Source organism: Bombyx mori, chromosome 18 (assembly GCF_030269925.1).
Source record: "Bombyx mori chromosome 18, ASM3026992v2".
NCBI classification, from domain to species: domain Eukaryota; kingdom Metazoa; phylum Arthropoda; class Insecta; order Lepidoptera; family Bombycidae; genus Bombyx; species Bombyx mori.
In genome coordinates this window covers 5,386,650-5,412,163 of record NC_085124.1, presented here as the reverse complement: position 1 = coordinate 5,412,163, position 25,514 = coordinate 5,386,650, and the positions used below count along the sequence as shown (strand labels likewise).

General features: G+C 37.3%; 1 protein-coding gene across 2 annotated transcripts in view; it reads left to right on the top strand.

Moving 5' to 3' along the window:
- The window catches only part of LOC101742262 (transmembrane protein 151B), a 76,033-nt gene extending 50,519 nt beyond the window's left edge, over positions 1 to 25,514 (top strand). The window contains exons 3-8 of one of the 2 annotated variants that reach the window (XM_021349392.3): positions 10,104 to 10,307; positions 15,242 to 15,326; positions 16,934 to 17,099; positions 18,580 to 18,703; positions 19,051 to 19,171; positions 19,251 to 25,514. In XM_021349392.3, coding sequence (XP_021205067.1) covers positions 10,104 to 10,307; positions 15,242 to 15,326; positions 16,934 to 17,099; positions 18,580 to 18,703; positions 19,051 to 19,171; positions 19,251 to 20,141 — 1,591 coding nt within the window. In that variant the 3' untranslated portion in view covers positions 20,142 to 25,514. Of the gene's footprint in view, positions 1 to 10,088; positions 10,308 to 15,241; positions 15,327 to 16,933; positions 17,100 to 18,579; positions 18,704 to 19,050; positions 19,172 to 19,250 lie in introns of both variants that reach the window. The other variant, XM_062673619.1, reaches the window with a different exon arrangement.

Here is a 25,514-nt window from a genome sequence, read left to right as displayed (position 1 = left end):
ATGTTGTTTATGAGAGATTTGTGGACGATAAACCCAACACCACCTTGGGACTTCTGTTCTCCCTCCCGGCAGTAGAACAAGTGGCCGGACTGTAAGGTTTTCGTATCCTCCCCCTCTCTTCGGATCTCCGATAAACCAATAACGTCCCAGCGCAACTTGTTCATTTCTTCTTCCAGCTCTATTAGCTTCTCGTCCAACCTCAAAGTGCGCACGTTGTATGTCACCAGGGCCAGTACATACAATAAACAAAATATATACCGTTTACATATAATATGAAATATATACCAATTATATACCAATATACATACTTACATACAATACATACAATACATACTAATATACTTACATACACATAATATATCAACAGTATGGAAATAATAAATGATGATGCAAACAAACAGCACTAAGCAGATAAGTAGTGTTCCTTCACCATTCTTTTAAAACAGTTTAAAGTTTGATATGTATAAAAAAATATTCCTCTTAATAATTTCGCTTATTCGAAAACTTTTGCGGTAGGCAGCGGCTTGGCTCTGCCACTGGCATTGCTGAAGTCCATGGGCGACGGTAACCACTCACTATCAGGTGAGCCGTATGCTCGTCTGCCTACAAGGGCAATAAAAAAAAAGAAAAAAAACTTATCAGAGTTCGACTTTTTTTATTGTTTTCATTTCGGGCGAAAAAAACAATGACCAGAGCTTAACTAAATTATTCCAGAGAATTCAGCTCGTCTCTGGCATTATAATACGGAGTCTAGTGGAGATAATTAAATACAAAACAAAAGAAAAAAGCATAAAAGTCAGTACTTCACTTCTCTCATGAAAGCCGTGATTATAAATTATAGATCCCAATTTATTTCCTTTGAAAAGTTTTCGTAAGATACAAATCCTCAATGTAACCCGCACATCTGAGATGAAACTCACTCGCGGAAAGTTCAAGATTCTCAGAGTAAGTAATTCGAATATGAATAAGTTTGCGAAGCATTTTACAAAGGAAATAATTCAATTGTCCTTTCTTACTTAAGCTTTATCTTGTATCCTCAAAATCCTCGAAACTTGTTGATGATTTCACGGAAAACATTGTATCCTGTTATTAATTAAATGTTATTTAAGGGCTATTGTTGTCTTCTTGACTTTTTGTTGTCGATAGTCCGAGCTCACCCGGTTAATTAATATAGTATATAATAATAAAGGGGCTATTGAACCTTATATAAGGTAGAAAAACAATGCCGTCTCTCACCGTAAGACATGAGGTAAAAATATTATTAGCATTGTGATAAAGACTGTCTTACCCCGATAGAAATAGGGTGGAAGATGGTACCCGTACGACTTAAAGTAATATGCGCTATTTAGAACCTTAGGTCTTATTTCTAAAAGTGATATATTTAATCATCCAACAAATTAATTTCAATCAATTGAAAAGTAAATTGGGAATCAGAAAATTCAATTGTCATATAAAAAATTAAAAATTCATTGAAAATCTGATAAGTATTGTTTTTGTGATGATAGTGAAAACTGAGGCCATATACAGTCGTGGTCAACTAATTAGCCAAATTGTGAATATTTTTTTTATTTTCCAACGAGTCTTAGCAATATTCCATATCTTTTACATGTAAGTGTAATTAGTCATTTATGTGCGCGATTATACAAACAATAACAACTTCTTAAACATTAAACCTCTTTACAGTATAGCTGATACAATATCATAGTGCTATTGGTTCAAAGAATGCTGGCTGGCCATTTAATTAGGGACACTGAGGTAATGCGTTCTAATTTCTAAATTGGAATTTTAATACTTTTTTGTTTCTTTTCTTATTGTTTAGTGGTCGTTTTGGCGGCAATCCAGATTTTTTATTTTAAGTTTTGAGAATTATTTTGAAGAAAAATGGGCAAAAATAAAAGTTGCGATCCAACACTACGAAAAATTATCATGAAGTTTGTCGAGCGTGGTTGGTCATACCGAAGGATAGCACAACATTTAAATTGTTCAAAAACTATGGTATGCAATGCAGTGCAACATTTCAAGCGCTATAACACAGCTTTAAATGTGTCCAGAACAAAAATATCGAGAAAAACGACTCCGCAAGCAGATAGAATGATAACCAGGTTAGCTAAGAAAGATCCGTTTCTAGGCTTTATTTTAATTAAACACGAAGTGTTTGGGGCAAACGAAAGAGCCGGTGTATCTGCGAGGACCATTCGACGACGTTTGGTAGAAGCAGGGTTGTTCGGAAGAGTGGCTCGCAAAGTACCGTTGTTGAAGAAAGAACATAGAAATGCTCGTTTGCCATTTGCACGTAAATATGGACATTGGACCTTCGCCCAATGGCAACATGTACTTTTTTCTGACGAGACCAAGGTTAATTTGATTTCTTCAGATGGAAGGCAATATGTACGGCGTCCTGTAAAAGCGGAAACGAATCCAAGATTCACAAAAAAACAGGTGAAACATGGCGGTGGAAACATTAAAATATGGGGTTCATTTTCTGGACGTGGAGTGGGACCTGTGAGGAATGTTCAGGGTAACTTAGACCAACATCAATACAAGGCAATATTGGAAGAAACTATGCTTCCCTATGCTGAGGAGCATCTCCCTATTATATGGGCGTTTCAGCAGGATAACGACCCGAAACATACCGCCCATTCAGTCAAGTCGTTTCTTACCAGTCAGTTTGTATCGGTGCTAGAGTGGTCAGCAAATAGCCCGGACCTCAACCCAATTGAGCACCTTTGGCACGAAATCAAGAAAAAAGTTGCCACTTATCGTAATACAAATTTGGATGAACTACATGAAGCTTTTTGTGAGGCATGGGCAAACATTCCTGTCGAAACATGTCAAAAACTGATAATGTCTATGCCACATCGGTGTCAAGCGGTAATTACTAACAAAGGTTTTGCTACTGGGTACTGATTTAACACGTAATAAAATGGAGCTGTTAAAGATATTATAACACTGAAGATTATAAGTTTTGTGTAACTGTATTTTTCATTATACTTTACTGTCCTTAATTAAATGTCCACTACAGAATTGTACCTTAATATTTAATACATGTTTAATCTTTGATATTAAATACTTTTTCTATTTATTAAATCTTTTATTTACAGCCATTTATAGCATAATAATCGGACCACATTATGCAAATAATAGGTGCTGAGAAATCAATAGGGTTTTATATTTAAATGTACATAACCGGTTATAGCCCTTCACTATCTTGAATGTCCCTAATTAGTTGACCACGACTGTATGTATGTACATACAATTGTGTAGAATTCATTGCTTCTTTCTCTAATTTCTTAACATTTGTAGATTTGATAGCTGTGTATCGTGTAAAAAAAAATGCAATTCCTAATTAGTAATATTTTAACTTTATTCAATAAGTAAATTCCAAACCAGTAGATTTAAACTTTGTGTAGTTTTTCTCAACTCTAATTAGAGTACATTTGTTGAATCGTGAATGTGTGTACATATGTGAATCGTATTGATATTTCTGTTCTCTGTGTACATTTTTGTGTCAATATTACATACATCTCTGTTATGAAGAAATATTTGCGCCCGTTTTTTCATATAAAATCAATTTTGTTACGACCCTCATCTATTCGAAGTCATAACGAGACTAGATCGTATTTAGGATTCAATTGATATCAAGGTCCTCACTTCCACTAACGGTGCTTTTAGGTACTTCAAGCACCGGTCACCGTTCTCGTCGAACCCGTCGCTTGCGACGAAGGGCTCGACGAGTAAACTAGCTCTCAGACACAGCCCACTGAGTTTCTCGCCGGATCTTCTCAGTGGGTCGCGTTTCCGATCCGGTGGTAGATTCTGCGAAGCACGGCCCTTGCTAGGGTTCGTGTTAGCATCGTCATCAGGTTTGAGCCCCGTGAGCTCACCTACTAGCCACGGTTACGCTGAAGTAGCCTCTAAAGGCTATCAGCTTGGGTAGGAAAAAAAAAAGTCCTTACTGCTTATTATCATATGATACACAAACTACGTATGTCTTTTAATCAATTAAAACAAATATTTTTAATAATTTCTGCGTATAAGGAACGCCCAAATAACGATATTATTTTTTAATGAAAACAGAATATACATTTCGCTTAAATAAAAGTTATGTTATGCGAATATCTAGTATTTTCCCATTTTTATTTATTGTAACCTTTTTGAAGATTGTTATTTAAAAAATTGGACAACAATAATACTTATCACTTCAATAAAATGAATTAAGAGTGCCAAAAATGTAATCAAAGTCAATGAAATATGAATTATTAGGCATAACTTAAAAACTACTAATCGGAACTTGATACAATTGATAAAAATAATACCACATCGGAATCGCCAGATTTCGATTAAAAAATAATCATCAAAATCAGTTCACCTAGAAAAAAGTTTTAGAACCCATAAAAAATACAGTCGAATTGAGAACATTCCCCCTTTTTTGGAACTCAGTTAAAAAGACAGTGAATGGGTAAATGTGGAGGATACCAAGCCATTATTGCCTTGTGCGCACCGCGCTTACATGGTTTTTTAATCCAGATAACAGACTTAAAACATTTCTTGAGACATAAAATAGGAATGTCTTGTGAGGCATTTAACGACTTATGTACGCAGAGGAAATTTACATTTACCGTATAGAAGAGAACAATGATTTTGCATATAACATAGGCTAACTGTTTATAATTTTGCTAGCTATTTTTCGCGTTAATAATCTATATATTAATACGCGAAGCAAAAACTTTGTATCCCTTTTTACGAAAATTGCGCGGACCGAGGAGTATGAAATTTTCCACACTTATAGAGAATATAGAGAAGAAGTGCACAATGCTAATATCTTTTTAAAATAATGCATAAAAGATACATTAAATCAATAAAAAAAACATTACACACACTACATACCATGTATTTGACGCACACACGCATGCATACTATTTATTGTCAAACTTTTGTTCTTGACGTCTGTTGTCAAATTGAGATTAAATATTGTTTGTCTTTGTTAATATTTTTTATAGTGTAGTCTTGGCGGAATTTGTGATTATAGAAGTATAAAATACAATCATAATAGTGTACAAACTTACAATTCCAATTAACTATAGTCGAATTTCGACTACTGCGGGACCTCTATACTTATAAAAATACATTTGTGTCTACGAGTAATAATATTGTCAAATGCTAGAATAAGCAAATCAAACTTTAGATGTATTTAAGAGAATGTGTAATGGACAGCTAGATTTTTTTTATATAGCTTTTACGTGAGGTTTTGGTCACCATAACGTATAAAATTTATTTTATCCTGGGAATGGTATTTCTTTTTGAATACATACATGCTTTTCTGAACCTGTGAAAATGCTGAGCAATTGTGACGATAAAAGTTATAAATAAACTCGCTTTCCCATACTATGAGTATGGACAATAATCCATACTTCATAATCTAAGCTTGTCTGTAATAACTCCTCCTCCTCGAATCGTGTTCCTCATGTCTGAGGGTCGTGACCACCATCACCCATGAGCTTCATCAATCTTAAGATGTTTTTCCACTTTCCCCTGTCCACCACCACCATGAATACAACGATTAGAATAGTAATAACAGATAAGTTTAATTCAAACAGAAATTTTCATCGCTATACCTTATGTTTACTTTAATAACGATAACATTAGAGCTAACTAAAGTTATTTTAGATTTTTCTGTTTTATTAATTAATTGTAATGGATATGCTTAATGATAATTTTATTCGGAATCACGTTTATGACGATTTGGATTACAGTGTTGTTCCTTAATGCGTAGCACGAGGCAAACATTTTTGGAGATATATTTTAGGGCTGGCCAGAATGAAAAAAAGGCCCTGAAGATAAAATACGAACATTTTACCGTGTGATTGAAAATGAAAACTCGATTAATTGATTTCACCGTATTGCGAATCGGCTTTAAAGCAATGTTTGGAACGGAGGTCACAACTAATTTTGGCTTTGTCAGATTAAAATACATATCTGAATAAGCAGAACTGCTTAATAAATTTAGGTATATTTAGATATATTTATAAATGTTTACTATAGTCGAATAAGTCAGTATTCATTATTATTATGTTTCGAAAAACTGCCATAAGGTAGTATTTAATGTGAGTTTACGGCTCATTATGGAGTCTGCACGAGGTGGTAACAAAGCTGTCATGTATTATAATTATTAGTGGATTAGCAGATTGGGAGAGTCTGGCACAATTTTGACTAAGACTTCATATGTCAATGTGGGTGAGGAGGACGTTCTCATAGTGTCAATGGATCATGAGCTCGTTCATCCGTCTATATCAGTCTTTTGAAAAACAAGCAGGAAAATAAGATCCATTCGGACTACCAAATTGCCCTAATGCCATTATCCAAAATAACACTTCGTGGAAGCGCTAGGCAAGTAAAATGAGGTTACTATTACTACAGATGAAGTGGAAGCAGAAGTAATTACTCGAGGTGATCAGCGTCGTATATCAGATTTTTTTAATTTCCCTTCGACCGTAAATGTGAATGAATTGGTAGTCAAATAAAATGAGGTTACTATCACTACAGATGAAGGGGAAGCAGAAGTAATCCCTCGTGGTGATCAGCGTCGTATACCAGATTTTTTCATCAATGGCCTTATAGACTCATATGCACATTGAATTCCTCTTCGACTGTAAATGTAAACGAATTGGTAGGCAAATCAAATGAGGTTACTATCACTACAGGTGAAGGGGATGCAGAAGTAGGCACTCGAGGTGATCAGCGTCGTATACCAGATTTGTTCATTCACATTTGTAAATCTAACTGAATTTTATACATGTGTTAGATTGATTGTTTTTTAAATACAACAGAATGTGCTCCTACTAATGATTATGCGGTCTTGTACACCAGAAAGGTCAAAGAGCTATGCTTGCCCATTTTTCAAAACCACTTTTGAAGGACATAGCGATGAAGAGACAATGTTGACGGATTTTTTATTGCTTTACATTATAACATTTAGATATTTATAAAAGCCAATAATAATATCTGGAAATGGACTCTGGATGAAAGTGGTTCCACGTATTCTGGCTCCATTTGGAGGTTTTGCGTTTGTATAATAGAGACGATAGATTTGAGGTCATCTCAAACAATTCCTCATTTACTTTCAGGATTTATATAATTAAAATATTCATACAATGCCCAACCCTACAATTCTTATAGGCCTTCCATTACGATAATGTGTGGGCAGACACTGAGCTGTGGAAATGACATCGTACGTTGTAGCTTCGTTCACATTTAAGTTACAATACGGAACTTAATTTCACCCGAAGGCATTTCCTAATCCGACGAAACTAAAATGTTACGACCTTACAACTATCGCGAAATTTTATATGAAACAGGCAATTTAATTGCAACTACTGGCGGGTTGAGTTGATGGCACTATGCCAAAAATATTTCCTAAAGTGCCAACAGCAACTGTACAAAGTTTCAATTCAAATAAACGACGCGCATCGCGAATGCTTCCAGCGTATACACATATATAGGACACAAACAAACAAAAAACAATCTAAAAAGTAGTTTGAAAAGATCTTACTTAAATTCAATAAATAGATTCTAGTAATTACAACATTAATTCACTTCAATCAAAACACTAATTATAAGATGATGTCATATATGGTTAACCGTTTAGTTTGTTACGCAGACGACACGTTGGTCGTGGCCCGGGGGGGGAGTTTTGCTGAGTCTGCCCGTCTTGCTACGGCTGGGGTGGCGCATGTCGTCGGCAAAATCAGGAGATTGGGCCTCGACGTGGCGCTCAGTAAATCCGAGGCCATGTGGTTCCACAGGCCCCGGAGAGTGCCACCTGTCGATGCCCATATCGTGGTTGGAGGCGTCCGTATCGGGGTCGGGGTGCAGTTGAAGTACCTCGGCCTCATTCTAGACAGTCGTTGGACCTTCCGTGCTCACTTTCAGAATCTGGTCCCTCGTTTGTTGGGGGTGGCCGGCGCGTTAAGCCGGCTCCTTCCCAATGTTGGGGGGCCTGACCAGGTGACGCGCCGTCTCTATACAGGGGTGGTGCGATCAATGGCCCTATACGGGGCGCCCGTGTGGGGCCAGTCCCTGGCCGTGGGGGTAGCGAAGCTGCTGCAACGGCCGCAACGCACCATCGCGGTCAGGGTCATCCGTGGTTATCGCACCATCTCTTTCGAGGCGGCGTGTGTACTGGCTGGGACGCCGCCTTGGGTCCTGGAGGCGGAGGCGCTCGCTGCTGACTATCAGTGGCGGGCTGACCTTCGTGTACGGGGCGTGGCGCGTCCCAGCCCCAGTGTGGTCAGAGCGCGGAGGGCCCAATCTCGGCGGTCCGTACTGGAGTCATGGTCTAGACGGCTGGCCGATCCTTCGGCTGGTCGTAGGACCGTCGAGGCGATTCGCCCGGTTCTTGTGAACTGGGTGAATCGTGACAGAGGACGCCTCACTTTCCGGCTCACGCAGGTGCTCACTGGGCATGGTTGCTTCGGTGAGTTCCTGCACCGGATCCGAGCCGAGCCGACGGCAGAGTGCCACCATTGTGGTTGCGACTTGGACACGGCGGAGCACACGCTCGTCGCCTGCCCCGCATGGGAGGGGTGGCGCCGTGTCCTCGTCGCAAAAATAGGAAACGACTTGTCGTTGCCGAGTGTTGTGGCATCGATGCTCGGTGACGACGAGTCGTGGAAGGCGATGCTCGACTTCTGCGAGTGCACCATCTCGCAGAAGGAGGCGGCGGGGCGCGTGAGAGACGCACAGGCCCGCCGCCGTCGAGCGGGGGCCAGGGAGGCGGATATCGCCCAAGCCCTGGCCCTCTAAGTGTTTCGGGTCCCCTCACATGTCGGCCTGGGGACCGGCGAAGGGGGCCTAAGAAGACGACGTGCAAGCTGCTCTGCACGCGTTTTATGCATGAGCATCCGGGTGATGGAAGGCCGGCTATCCTCAACCCACGCTGGTTCTGACCCAGCGGGGTATTCCGTAGGATAGACCATTCTAACCGGCGCCATCTAGGCGGGCTTCGGATAGCCTGCCGACCGAGAGGGCTGGTGGTCGTGGCGCCGACGACCGCCAGTCCGGCGTCCCGAGGGGGAGGGTGATGGGAGAGATGTGCTCCGCACTAAACGCTTCACTTTCCCCCCTTTTGCCTTTTCATGAGTTTTGTCTCATGCGAGGTTTGGACGTTGGTTGTTGAGAGACAGGAGGTTTTAGTCGGTTCGACTCCGACATGCCCCGCCCTTCATCCCCAGTGAAGGGCGGAAGTCCGGCGATTTCCTCCTGACAAAAAAAAAAAAAAAAAAAAAAAAAAAAAACCGTTTAGTTATAAATGTTTTGGAACGAAGTTCCTTATGGAACGATGCGGAGGGGTACCCTAACCGGGAAAAAAACGTCCGTAACGTAATATTTTTATTAGTAATGCACAAAGTGTACGACTTAACTTCGTAATAACGTACAAAAACTAACATATTTTTTATCATTCATTGACCACGATCTCAGAGCGTTCGTTTGCGCAATACACTAACTCTTATGCAAACAATAGTGAATGAAGTGTACCAAAATAAGTTCGCACGTTACCGAATGACCATGGGTTGTTGCGAAACCTCCAGTTTTATTTTCTTTATACCTCGGATAAAACATAAAATTAATATTTTTATAATAAGGAACTTCGTTCCTATCCGGTGTCCCACGACACCACACATCTTTTTATTTTTTGAATGAGTCGACTTCACTGCCCCCCCAAAAATTGTTTAAGCAGAATACATGATTATTTCACAGTAGAAATAGGCAGTATGCCGGTACATATCTATGTATGCAATACCATAAAATTGCGGGTTTGATTTTATAGTCAATGTTTTTCCTTCAGCTTGAAACTCGTTTAAGAACACGTGTTAAGTACGCATTTTCTTAGAAAATATACTACTTGCTTGCGGGATTTGAACACAAAGGGTAAACACATCGCCCAATACAACTACAGCGAGCCTGTTATGCTTTAGGCAACGACGATCCTATAATGTGTATAATCTATAATAGTTCAGCCAAATTTTGGCTATAGCTAGTGTTGATCAAAAGTGTACAAACATTGCTATTATATTTTACGTCTAAATTAGTTTTCTCTCCATCAGGCACCCCATCAAGCGAACGGTACGCGAGTCACCCTGCGACGTTGGATACGCATACATTCCTATTGCGTTCGTATTATTATTATATTTGGTCTATTTGGTCGAGTGCTATCACAGCACTGCCAGGATCCAGCTGACGAAGAGAGTTGACGTGGCTGCAGTATCTGCAAGGGTTCATGCAATGAGGAATGCCACTCCAAGGGTTTGGTGAGTCAGGAATATTTTATATTCATTTATTTATTAGCTAAGATAATAGGCAGATCGGGTTAGGTCATTTCATGTTAAGGGGTTACTTGAGTTCATGATCACAACACAACGAGGATTCCACTGCCAGGAGATAATATTGACATGGAAATTCAATACCTAAGGGGCAAGATGTCCTGTGTATTTGCATGAAGTGTCGCGACTGTGTCAGTGGTTTTTTAAATAAAAAAAAATTCAAAGCTTAACATGAACATTTTTTACAAAATTGATTAGTATAATAAGCAGAACGGCTCTTGGCTTTGTTATTATCGCGAGACGGCGATGAAACTCAAACTCTTCTACTACACCTCCAACGATATTCTCGTCTACAATTTCTTAACTGTTATAATGAGAATGAAGTCACATATCACATACTGAGCGTCCATGTAAACCAACCACTTTATACACTCACACGCACTTACACGCACTTACACACATCGACACAACACAATCAGATTCAAACTTATTCTGCAAGTTATCATTCGACAAAATTTATCTACCTATTTAATTGCCTTACCTATACCTTAGTTGGACTACCTGTGTTCATTAATCATGTTAACATTTTTTGGAAACATAATGTTTTTCTTTAATTGGCTCATGTTTGTGAAAAACATCCTCTGTACCCTGTGTCTAGTTAAGTGCTGTTGAAACATTGTTGATTAAATAAATAAATAAATAAATAAGTGGTATTTGGAACCCTCTGTCGCCGCATCTTTATTTTCTTGGTTAACAAACGAAAACAATATCATTGAGGTCCAGAACAGAATCCGTCTCCATTGACAACATACCTTTTGTTTACCTAGAAGCTTTACTCTTAAATAAAAAAACCCTTGCGCGAATAACACAATTAATTTCATCTACTTTTGTCAGTCAGCACTTAGATAGCTTTTATTTGATGAGTTAAATATCGGCTCTTAATCCGACTGTATTACGTTTGGTAATTCATCAGAATCGGATACGCGTTCTAAAATCTCTTCACTATAAATTTACATTTAACATAAAATGTATCCGTCATCCAATATATAAAGCGCGCAATATATAAATCTGCAGCGTTTGCGGTAAAAAAAAATACGAACGTATACTGATGAAGATACGGCACGTCTAGTTTATTTCAGTTATTTTCATAGTGTTATGTCCTATGGCATTTTGCTGTGGGGCAATGCTGCCGATGTCGAAACAATTTTCATCCTGCAGAAGAGGGCTATTTGTGCTATTTATAATATGCACCCGAGGGAATCCTTGAGGGACAAGTTTAAGGAAATCAAAATTCTAACTTTAGCGTCCCAATACATTTTTGAAAATTTATTGTACGTGCGTAAAAACATTGTAGAATTCCCCAGAGTCTGCGATTTGCATAATGTGAACACTAGGAACAAACATAGGCTTGCGTTGCCGGCGGCTCGAATTAAGAAAATAAGCAACTCTTTCAGGGGGCTGGGTGTACAACTTTTCAACAAGATCCCACAAAACGTTCAACTACTACCTGTTCATAGATTTAAGAAAACTGTCAAGGAACGTTTGTGCAACAAGGCATATTATAAAGTTAAGGATTTTTTACTAGATGGCACTACGTGGGAATGAGGCGTTCGCTCCTGGCCTTTTCATTTTTCATTATTATTATTATTTATTTGAATTGTATTTTTTTGACTTGTCTTTTTGTATACTGTAAATATGTTTTCTTGTTTAAAAAAAAAAAGAAGAAAATAGTTGAGAAAATACATAAAAAAGCCCGCTGAGTTTGTTTCGCCGGTTCTTCTCAGGACTGTGGCTTTTTTGGAACCGGTGGTAGAGTTAACATTTTCTTTTACATTTTGACATTCAACAAGTGTGTTTTTGATGACATCCAAGTTGAAATAAATGATTTTGAATTTGAATTTGAATTTGAATTTGAATTTGAAAGTGATCACGCCCCGAAACCCCAATTTATAATCCCAGGAATCTATACATTCAAGAAGCAGCTTGCGTGATAAATCTTTCACTGATAAATAAAATAATATTGTTAATATAGTTCTGTTCTTCGGTATACAAAATTATATTTTTTCAAATTAAATCAAAGTCCACGTTGAAATAGAAAAGTCTGGGTGTGAAACCTATAATCAGAAGTTTTTTAGATTTAAATATGTAGTCCTTAAAATCTAAGGTTTTAAATAGATACCACTAATATGATCATTTGCGTTTGCTACATCGCCGAATTATCAGGAATTATTAAGCCCTTGGCAAGAACCCGTTAAATAATAGTGTTATAGAGGCTGCACTAAAAGTATCGGGAATGGAATATTTCCATTGTTCCTGTCATATTAAAATCTTTTTAATTGAAAACTCCTTGGTTTTAAAAATCGAATACCATTTATTTATTTAAAAAAAGATTCTCGGTCTTGTCGCGAGGTTTTGTCAAACTTGTTTAGTCGTTGAGAAAATGGAATTGACTCGAGAAAATTCAAGAGCGATGATTTATTATGACTTTCGAAGTGGTTTAACACAAAAACAGTGCGTTGACCGGATGATTTCTGCATTTGGTGATGAAGCCCCATCCAAAACCACAATTTATCGCTGGTTTGCTGAGTTTCAACGTGGACGTGTCAAGCTCAGTGATGATCCCCGTCAAGGTCGTCCAAAAACTGCAGTCACCCAAGAAAACGTTGATGCTGTGCGTAAGCTGATTGAGGAAGATCGACATGTGACATACCGCGAAATTCAGGCAACTTTAGACATTGGCATGAGTCAAATACAAATAATCTTGCATGAACAATTAGGTGTAAAAAAGTTGTTTTCCCGATGGATACCGCATTCGCTCTGTGAAGAGCAAAAAGCGGCTCGCGTTACTTGGTGCGTCAGAACTCTCAAAAGATTCCACGCAGGATCCTCTAATACTGTATACAACATTGTATCAGGTGACGAATCCTGGATATACGCGTACGAACCCGAAACAAAAAAACCAGTCACGAGTTTGGGTGTTCGAAAATGAGTTAAAGCCAACAAAAATTGTTCGTTCACGGAGTGTTGCCAAAAAAATGGTGGACAATGCGAGTTCTCACACCGCGCACAGAACAAAAGAGTTTTTAGAGCAAGAGAACATAGTATTATTAGACCATTCGCCGTACAGCCCCGACCTAAGCCCTAATGATTTCTATACTTTCCCTAAAATAAAGAATAAATTGCGTGGACAGAGATTTTCATCACCTGAAGAAGCTGTGGACGCCTACAAAACGGCCATTTTGGAGACCCCAACTTCCGAATGGAATGGTTGCTTCAATGATTGGTTCCATCGTATGGAAAAATGTGTCAAATTTCGCGGAGAATACTTCGAAAAGCAATAAATACATTTTTAAATATTAATGTTGTGTCACTTCGTTAATTCCCGAAATTTTCAGTGCCGCCTATGTATAATAAAGTAAGGCCTATTTATGTAAAATGTAACAAAGAAAATTTAAAACTATTCTAAATCATTATCTACAACAATAAGTAGAAAAAATAGATCTATATTGCCAAAGAAGTTGGTCTACAGATGTTGCCGAGTTCACAGACCAAAGTTTTATTTTTATTTTATTTAGGTTATCTGTTGAGTTTACTAAATACTACTACTACTACTACTACTACACAGATAACTACGCGAATGCCATCGAAATTAAGTCGACATTAAGTCAAATTCCATTTAAATTATGAAATTTCTATCTTACTCTTTGGTGAAATTAGTTCTGGACAGAATATTGTCGCATATTCAACTTGGGCCGTATGGTTGTAACTCATAGGTCTAGCTACTGCCATTCAACTCAACTGCTATTTTGGGTGTTCGATTGTTTTATTCGCACGAGTTGGATTTGGTTCAGCTCGTCCACTGGCCATGATGAAGCTAAAATAGCTGCTTCACTCTATAAACAGATAGGTAGACAAAAAAACTGGTTTGTGCCAATGCTCTAGCTATTTTTGCCGTGAAGTGATCATGAGTTTCGGCTTTATTAGATGGGATAGTCGTTATATAAAATTCAAAAGAGCTAGTCCGTCTATATGGCACAAAACTAAGAACTTTCACGACATTAGTATAATTTAACAAAGAGCTGACTGAAGCTTTCTCAAAAAAATGTAAATTATAAAGCAAATTTTTCAGCTCGCACACAAAATTCATGGAATTCCCTACGAGTTTCCAATTAAATCGCGGGGGATTCCCCTTCTGTTATTATTTGTCAAATACTTGCGGCATACACGAAGGGAGCTTTTCCATAGCGCCGCCACCTGCGGGTGTGAATCGCGGGCATTAATTAAAATGGGAATGTTCCTGCGTTCAAGTTGAAACATAGTGAGACATTATTACGAAATACATGCGACATGCATCTCCAATTGCGTTTTTAAATTTAAAATTCGAAACCTTTAAAGACATGATAGCATTGGAAATACTGTTTAGGTCTCCAAAATAATAATTAAAATTTATCTATTTTAAAAATGAGGCCATAATCGCACGATAAAAGTTTTTTCGATTTTACCAGTTTTAAAATACCTTTTTGCCATCCGCTGTGGTGATATGTTCGCATTTTTTTTTCAGCGGAGAAATCTTATACCTTTAAACGAGCAATTCTTGTATATATATAATCTGAATCTCGGAAACGGCTCCAACGATTTGCATAAAATTTAGTATACAGGGGATTTCGGGGGCGATAAATCGATCTAGCTACGATTTATTTTCAGAAAATGTTGTTTTATTCGTGTTTTCAATAATCAACTCTTTCCGACATCTATTGGTGAATAATAATACTATTTTTCTTAATTGAGGGCAACTAACCGTATTAAGAAACAACAAGATGGCGTTATCAAAAGCTCGGTCATCATCTATAACAGTTTAAAAGTGACCAACCGTTTGATAACATTTTATCGATTTGAAAGACATTTTGAATTTCCTTTTGTAGGTGGAAAGCGATATGCTATCACTACGTTCGTCGAAAACGCCAAGTCACCCGATACCGCAACGGAGATGCCTACACAACAACTCAGGTATAGCTTCGAGTAAATCTAAATTTCGATGCGAATTTAAATTCTAACTTTGCCTCGACTTGATTTCTATTTTAACGGCACTGTAATTGGCTGAAAGATTAATTTGCCGGTGAACAAGAACTCTTCGGGTCGATGAGGTGTTGGAATTTCATAATTGGTCTCCCGATGCGATCTTTATTCAATGTTGAATTTAAACTGAGATACAAAGATGAGCAAGCAATAGTATACAGTGTCGTGATGATTTAAATAATAAAATTAATTTAGTTCCGTTTTCTTTTTTTAAATCCCGTCCTTCTTTTGGACGTGAATTTAAAGAAATATTGAGATTTTGCAAAGAAAGGTGCATTTTTATTTTTTTATTGCTTAAATGTGTGGACGAGCTCACAGCCCACCTGGTGTTAAGTGGTTACTGGAGCCCATAGACATCTACAGCGTAAATGCGCCACACACCTTGAGATATAAGTTCTAAGGTCTCAGTATAGTTATAACGGCTGCCCCACCCTTCAAACCGAAACGCGTTACTGCTTCACGGCAGAAATAGGCGGGGCGGTGGTACCTACCCGTGCGGACTCACAAGAGGTCCTACCACCAGTAATTACGCAAATTATAATTTTGCCGGCTTGATTTTTATTACACGATGTTATTCCTTCACCGTGGAAGTCAATCGTGAACATTTGTTAAGTACGTATTTCATTAGAAAAATTGGTACCCGCCTGCGGGATTCGAACACCGGTGCATCGCTAGATACGAATGCACCGGACGTCTTATCCTTTAGGCCACGACGACTTCGAAATTCACAATTTGTAGATATTCCATATTTAATTTTGATGAATTCGATTATCTGTCTCAACATCGGTTCACAAATAGTTCGTGACCGTATCACTACGCCTATTTAATTGTATTGCTTCAATAAGGGTATCTCTCACCGGGGTAACATTGATACGACAAACCCTCACAGTATTCGAATATAGATTAATGTCTCAAGGATATTATATGCCTTGCCTAATCCGCAATAGATTTCCAATTTCTCCTCGAGTATTCGATATATTTTATTGCTTAGATATGTGGATGAGCTCACAGCTCATTTGTTGTTAACTGGTTACCGGAGCCCATAGACATCTACAACTTAAATGCTGGACGTCTTATCCGACGGCTTCCAAAAGCCAGCTACCAATGATTTTTACGGTGTAGGAATAACATCGTGTAATAAAAACCAAACCCGCAAAATTCTAATTTGCGTAATCACTGATGGTAGGACCTCTTGGGAGTCCGCACGGGTAGGTACCACCACCCCGCCTATTTCCGCCGTGAAGCAGTAATGCGTTTCGGTTCGAAGGGTGGGGTAGCCGTTGTGACTATAGTGAGACCTTAGAACTTATATCTCGAGGTGGGTGGCGCATTTACGTTGTAGATGTCTATGGGCTCCAGTAACCACTTAACATCAGGTGGGCTGTGAGCTCATCCATCCACCTAAGCAATAAAAAATAAAAAAATATATTTTACAGAATACAAAAGATTTTCGTAAGTTTTTTTTATTTTGCTTTAAGCCAATCGGTTTATAATGGACCCTGCATATATAGTCCCACTGGATACATTTCGTTCGCCAGGTGTACTACGAGAGAGTGAACACGCACAGCGCCAGTACATCATTTGCGCACGCCTGTTGTGGACAACGTGACGCCTCCAGGAATCTCGTGCTGGACACCAAGACGCCCATCACCAAAGTCCGGTTCAGCAAGGGTTTCGCTTTCGCCAACATCGAAGCTGCCAGTGGTAACATCTATATATTAATATATATATAAACGTGAAGCAAAAACTTTGTATCCCTTTTTACGTAAATTGCGCGGACGGAGGAGTATGAAATTTCTCACACTTATAGAGAATATAGAGAAGGAGTGCACAATGCTAATTTTTTTTAAAAAATAATGCATAAAAGATACTTTAAATCAATAAAGAAAACATTACACACACTACCATGTATTTAACACAGAACATACATAAAAATATACTCATTGTTTACTGTCAATTGGGAAACTTTTGTTATTGTTTAAAATCTGTGGTCGGATAGAAAATATATTAATATTGTTTGTCTTTAATATTATTGATCTATAGTGCAGTTTTGGCGGAATACTGTGATTATATTATCGAAATATAATAGTGTTTGACAATAGAACCATAATAATGTTTAAACTTATAATTTCAATTAATTATAGTCGAATCTCGACTACTGTGGGGCCACTATTACAAATAAATAGTGATAGACTGATCGATAACATTGCAAACTTATGGTGGTAGGACCTCTTGTGAGTCCGCGCGGGTAGGGACCACCACCCTGCCTATTTCTGCCGTGAAGCAGTAATGCGTTTCAGTTTGAAGGGTGGGGCAGCCGTTGTACCGAGATCTTAGAACTTATATCTCAAAGTGGGTGGCGCATTTACGTCGTAGATCTCTATGGGCTCCAGTAACCACTTAACACCAGGTGGGCTGTGAGCTCGTCCACACATCTAAGCAATAAAATATAAAAAAGTTATTTGCATAGCGTATCAAAAGCGAAAGTTTTCTTTACTCTAATTGAATAGAAAATTCAATCTCACGATTCAAGACATGTTTTTTGGCATGTAACGATGCCCATTAGCTCTAGTAACCATCTTATAACAAAAAGCTTTGAGCTCTACTAAGTAAATTTTACTAAACAACTCTTTTAGATTTCAAAACCTTTTTCACTTTATATGTATTGTTCAGAACATTACAAGGTTATGTTTGGCGTGTTTATAAAATAAAAACACCCCTTTTTAAAGGTAGTTTTTATAAAATATTGACGAAAATCATACAGAGGAAATATTACTGTTGATTTAATGAAGGATTGCTCGTTGCAAAAAACAGTAGTTAGGAAGTCGTGTTATTATAATTTGAAATTAAATTTCATTCAAGGTATAATTTGAAACAAAAGACTAAATCGTTATTTTCTAATTATGAACGTCTACCTACAAAACGTTTTGTTTGAATTACTTTTTGCTTAATTAATTAATCCTTCATTAAAAAAGCTGTTACCATAAATACACATAACAAAGCAATGGGTTTTTTAAAATATAAAATCACATCATTTGGAAATTTAGTATAATTCACGTTAATTCAAAATCTAATTTAATTCACATCAATTAAAATTTGAGTATACATTAATAAAGCTATCTTAGTTTTCATTTAATCTAATCTAGGTTCGCTTTGTATGAAACTTACAGTACAGTTTTTTCAGAATTCGAGGACCAGCGTTCGAGATTTTTCGCGGAACATGAAAGATTCGATGATTTCATGGAGATGAGGGAGGGATTAGACTTAATTGGAGTGAGTTCGTTCAAGGAATACATGGTAGCTTACAGGTACGTACCTTTGTCACTGATATTATAGACTGACTAACTGTACCCGTCCGCTTCGCTAGGCATTTAAAATTAACATTATTATATCTCACCCCCACAAGTATTCTCATCATTGAAGCCCCCGCAACAGGTAGGGAGGTAGGGAGCCCAACACTCATATAAATATTAGCCTATCCATTAAGCACATGTATTTTCTACATGGATACCAAGTGTCAAGTCAATCGGATACATGGTTCAGTAGTTATAACGGAACATCCGTAAAAACCACTGCAGATTTATATACATATTAGTATAGATTATAGCCAAAAATTTAATTGTTTTACAAAAACAAAAATATTTTTTTGTTGCAGAGACGCCGACCACTGTCCATGGTATTCATCACAGATTCTCTTCTGGACACTGTCTTGTCTTCTGTTGTCGTGGCCTCTGAGAATTCTAATAGAATGTAACACTGCCTATGTCCATTACACAGTGAGTGACTACGATTTTATTTTCAAATTTGACATTTTTTTAACATGATATTAGTAATCATTTGTTCTCCATTTTATAGATAACGAAAATATTTGGAACAAATTACGAATTAGATCCAAGTCGTCAGCTCGATATAGACACTCATGTTTCGGATACATTGCCGCCTGTTACCGCTACGAATTACGCGTGGGCCCTAGCGGACGAGCAATGTACACCACTCCGCTCGGCACCGCGCCCTGTCAGGACATTACCCTTGTCTCACGCCTCCACTGTAGACAGCTTAGAACTATTCGCAGCCATCCGAGGAAACTGTGCCTTAGTACCATCATACTCTGAAGCGATGCGTATAGACGCAGCTCTGAGGGAGGGTATTAATGAAAATGCAAATAGCGTACTAGTTGATATTGAAAATGAAACGCGACCGAACCGGCCAACTGTCAAGGCCTTGTCGTTTGATGAGCCGCCGAGGAGACCGCGGGCTGGTATAGCCAGCACGCATTCCAGTTACAACATCAGCTCGAACACACGCACTGATGAAGCGAAACAGCAGAACAGACGTTCATGGGCTGGTGTTTTAACAACAGCTCGCAGTGCTCGACAAATCATTGAAGACTTTAGATCATCGAACCAGTCCAGCTATCAACAGCTGAATGAGGCTCGAAGCACCAACGGAGAGCCGACGCTATATTACTCAACGGAGTTATCGCCGACCTGCTCGAGAGACCCTTTCGGTGGTCGATCGCAAACAACTCCGACGGACGAGCCTCCGTCGTACGAGGAAGCGCTGAAGCTACCGGCTCTGCGAAAGCTGACCAGGTCCATAACCGGTACCGATTTAGCTGGCTCCAGGAGAGCGTTCCTGAGGGATGTTGTCGCAAACAGACGTTCGTGCTTAGAAGGAGTCGGGGTTTTAGCTGAGGCCAAAGTGGTCAGGTTGTCTTGCACTGAAGGCGAAGAAACACATCTATAGCGCTTTTTGAATCGCCTAGCTGACTTATGGTGCATAGTTTAGTGTAAAAACGAAAAATTCAAAAGTGACACAAGCTGATATAATAATAGTGTTTGTGATGTATTTACAAGCTTTGAGTTTGTCGAAGCGTTCGAAAGAGCTTTGCATTTAATATTGTAGCAAGTAAATGTGTTTGTTTAAGCTGTATAGATTAATGAAAATACACCAATAATATTAATTATAAGGTAAAGTATCTTCAGTGAGATTGGTACCAAAAATAATATTCTAAGGGATATTCGTTCGGTCTTGTATTTATTAAGAATACAAAGAATTGTATAAAAACAAAAGATGTTCGCAAAATTTGTGTATTTATTGTAGCAGCTTTTATAATGAAGGATTAATTAATTAAGGAAAAATCGTTCGAACGAAACGTGTTGTAGATAGACGGTCATAATTAGAAAATAACAATTGGGTCTTTTGTTTAAAATTATACCCTGTCGGAAATGTTATTATGAGAACAAATTTTCTGAAATTTCATTTCTAATTAAAATAATAAGACTTCATAATTATATTTTTGGCATTGAACAATCATTCATTCAGTCTACAGGACCATTTCCTCTGTTTGATTTTCTTCATTATTTCATAATAAATACCTCTAAAAATAAGTATTTTTTGTTAGAACCACTTCAAAATCCGTTGTAAAAAAGCAGCAATGATTTGAAATACATAAGAAGATTCATCTACCCGCACGGGTTTACAATACGTCCTAAACTGAAGTGATGTTTGCTATTGTAACCCGATTCGTTCTTATATTACACTTATTATTTACTAGCAGCCCGCTATATTTGACGTTGTTTTATTTTTTTAAATGAAAGCACACCTTTTGCGGCTTAATTATAATAGTTAAACATATGCTGTCGCGACATTTTTTGTAAATAATAATGTGTTCAACAAAGTCGTAGTACATTATTTTATTCTATAATGAATAGTTTTCGCAGGCACGCGATGTAAAGAATATTTTAGGTAATTTTTTACACCTTGGGTTATATTATTACAGTTTTAGTAAGGATCCCTAATTTTTTCAAAAAAGATTATGCCTATGTCACTCGAGAATAGTGTAGCTTCCAAAAAGTGAAAGAATTTTTCAAATCGGTTCAGTACTTTCGGAGCTTATTCAATACAAACAAACAAACAAATCTTTCCTCTTTATAATATTAGTATAGATATTTGCAAAATACTATGCAAAAATTATAATTTAAGCTTTATTTTAATTCTATCCACTAAATGTTATAATGTTTCGCTATATTATATAAATGAAGGACAGTCTAGTAATGTTTTTTTTTGTTTTTGTTTATTGGATAGATGCGAGCTTTTGTTTACTTAGTGTTAAGTAGTTATAGGAGCTCATACACATCACAACGTTGATGCCGTCACCTACTATTAGACTTACGATCTAAGTGTCAATATTGGAGCTTTTTTTTTTGGGCGGAGGCCGAACCTTATTAGAAATTTCCGCGCCTAAGGGGCGAAGTATGTGGGTTTTGTTGGTTTGCGGATAAGATCGCGGTCCCAGGGACCTTACTCAATAAACCACTCCATTTGCACTCTCTCACCCGACGCTTGATCTCCACCCGGGACGAACAGAGTAGGGGAAATTGTATAGCTGCCCCTAAGTTTCTAAAAGAAACGTTTGACCCATCCCAGTACAAATAGATATTATGGCATCTACCCGAGCGGACTCTCAATATACTCCTTACAATCATTAAATGTCATTTAAAAATAATGATATGAATAGTTCATAAGTCTATTTAAGACCGCGTTTGATCGTTGAGCTTGAGTTCGCGCGGATGGGTACCACCACCCTGCCGGTTTCGGTATTGAAGCAGTCATGCGTTTCGGTTTCAAGGGTGGGGTAGCCGTTGTAACTATACTGAGACCTTAGAACTCATATCTCAAGGTGGGTGGCGGTATTTACGTTGTAATCACTTAAATACCACAGTAATCGTGAAGTCGTCCACCCAGCTAAGTAATAAAATAAAAAACCTACTACAAGTTTGAAGCAATAAAAATTCGAAGCAATAAAATAAAGACAACTAATTCGTTTGTTTGTTAACAAAAGCAACATTTAAAATACAGTTTCTATTTTATTTTCATTAAGAACTTTGTGATTATAAATTGCTTTGTTTTCGGAATAAAGAGGTATCAGTTTTAGAGTTCATCGTGTTTTTCTTTGCCATAGTCGACAGTTCAGTTCAGTTGTTGTTTGTGCTGGCAAAAACTCGTCAGACTCCTGCATATTTCTGCCGCGATATAACTATGTGTTTAAAGCCTTTTTATTGCCAATGTAAACAGACAAGGTTACGGTCCATCTGATTATGTGTGGTTGTTGTCGCGCATTCCTCGTGATGTAATCCGCACGGCAGAGCAAGGCATGTCATCAAGCCATTTCATGTCACTGATACAGGATAAACTCCGTGGGGGAGACGACCAAAGCTTGTCTAACGCTGGCCTTAATAATCATGATATCGAAACAGTAGCCCTCAATGACTGTGATACCCTAAGCTACTAACTTCAACAGAAGTGCCTTATTCCAGACCCGTCGAAGGTCATCGCGATATCAAGGCTCAAAACGAGAACCTCACCCTTGGTCTCTAAGGCCTGAGCACAGCTTTATGGTACACAAGAAGATCAGCAGCTGACCGACCGTGATGGAAACCTTACTAATCAGCTGGCGGTTCACAAGGCACTTTATGAAACAGCCGATCCACAATCCAATTGAGGTTCCCACTTCATGTCTCAAGGTGAATGGTGACATTCGGGTTGTGATGTCTATGGGTCTCGATAACCAATTTACAGTCGGCCGAGAGCTGGTTAATTCATCCAAGCAAATACCTTTTAATATTGCAAACAAAACAAAAATGAAATGACGAAAATTTTTCCAATATTAAAAAATAAGTCTACTAATTAATTAGATCTCTATTATTTTAATCGTATCAAAAATATATTTTAATCTAATTGAAATTATTTTAGAACTATTTCTTGAATCTTTCTCGTTACAACTAAAATGTATTTTGTTTTAAAAAATATTTCTAAAACCCGTCCAAGTTGCTTATAATATAAACTTTTCTCATTTCATTACTTATTAAAGATTATCTCCATGAAATTGAAATCCTAGCTTACAAATATATATTCATGACTGCTTGTAAATAAATTAAAGTTAACTAGAATGTAAGTGTAAATAAAATAAGACGTAATCATAATTGAAGGTTTATCCGATTTCGTCGCTTTTTTATTATTTTATTACAGATTACTATGAACTACGATGGTGAGAATTTTGCAACGCACTGATAAGCATACGAAGCTTACACAGTGCATTTCAGAAATCATTTATAACCTGCGGCTTTGTAATGATTATTTTCCTTGGTATTATCAGCACTAAAACGAGGTTTGAAAAGAGTTTGTATTCATTGTCAGGTGTTTTGTTGTACGGCATCTCCGGCATCGATTGTTGACAACAGCAAAAAAAACATTTATATTTTGCAGTAAAAATAAACTAAACTATTTAACTAGCTAATAAATTATTTTCGACGCTTCGAAAACAATTTTCGTGGTTACGAATGACTGATTTTTTTCCAAAATTTTCGCAATCAGCACTTTGTAAACCATAAACTGATTAAGGTGTAAACGTTGTCTTCATGATGGTTTGCTATAATCTTCTAGAATCTCCATTTAGATAGGTATTCATATGGCAGGTGTACATTATGTTTATACATAAGGGATATAGTTTTGAATGAAGCTAGCCTGCATAGCACACCCGGACATATGCTTAGTCTGGCCATAAATACTGTTACAAAGGAAAACAAAAAAAAATCTATGGCAAATAACATTTATTACTTTTACAGTGTGTTAGTTTAATACATAAATATAAAACAATTTAAAGTATAAAAAGCTTATTCGAAGTGGTCTCCATTGGCTGCAATACAGTCCTTTAAACGTTGAGGCCAGTTATCAATAGAAGCACACACTCTTTCCATGGGAAAAATTTTCACTGCCAATCGTACGGATTGTTTTAGGGACTCCAAATTATCATGGCGTTTAGAGCAAGCCGTACTCTCTAAAACTGACCATAAATCATAATCCAGCTGAAAGTGCTATCATGGATATGCTAATCAACATATTTAATAAAAATGATGTTTAATTAACCGGATAAAAGTATTCCTGTAATAATATTTCTAGTATTATACTATAGCAAATTTATTTCTAGAATACTTGGGTATCTTTTGTTGATATGACCATCTTTGTAATTAAATAACAAAAGTGATAAATTTTAAAATAAAGTGCCAATAACTAGGATTAACACTTACATGTATCTTTGTGTGTAAGAGTTAAAATTTCTGCTTAAATTGAAGCGTAAAGTCTGAACTGAAATTTCACAGAACTACAAAACAAAGAACATTGCTAACTCAATTAAAAATTCGGAAACTTTGCAGACTAAAAAGTATGCAAACAAAAATGGTCTGGTGTAATTTCGCTTGCTCCTGTAGCTTCTTCATCTATCGGTGAACTGAAGAAGCTTGGTAGAAATATGTATCGGGCTATGAATAGTTGTAGAAATTCCCGAAATAAAAAGAAACCGGTTTTAAATATTTCTTTGTGACTTACGAACTATATTTCTTTTCCGAACGTCTTCATCAAGAGACGATATAAGACTGAGCACGAGATCCTATCACTATACTATTTTCTATTTATTACTATCTTACACAAGTCAAAATTCCAAATTGACTGACTCCATAAATGTGATGATCAATTCATTTAATATTGAAATGTCACGATTCGCATTAATTGGCCCAAAGTATTTTTTTAGACCGTTTGCTATAACCTATTTTATGTTACGGGACATGTACTTAAGAATGAAGAGAATACGTTTTAGTTAACTTATAGTTTTCTTACCTCTATTGTTATCATTTTATGTTTAATTAAATAACTTAAAATCTAACAGCAATAAAGGCTTGTTTGTTAATTATTTATTTATTATTTACACTTAAAATTCTTTTCATTATTTTCTGAATTTTCTATCGCCGTCTGAAAAATACTGGTTATATCACTTGGTATGTACAATTTTCATAGAGAATTTACGAATAAGATTTCACGAAATTATTTATTTGGAAAACTGAATCCATTGATTTTGTGCCAGAGCACGCACGTCAACAGCCTGGCTCAATTTGTTTATGCTGTTTAGGTAAATATATTTGTAAGTAAACGGCATTTGTAGTTCTGTAAAGTTTGTTATAGACACCACGACTTCGAGTACTTGCTTTTAATGTGTAGATAAAAATAAATAATGTAAAATAATACCGTTTAAATGATGCTGAAATATGAATGTAAATTTATGAA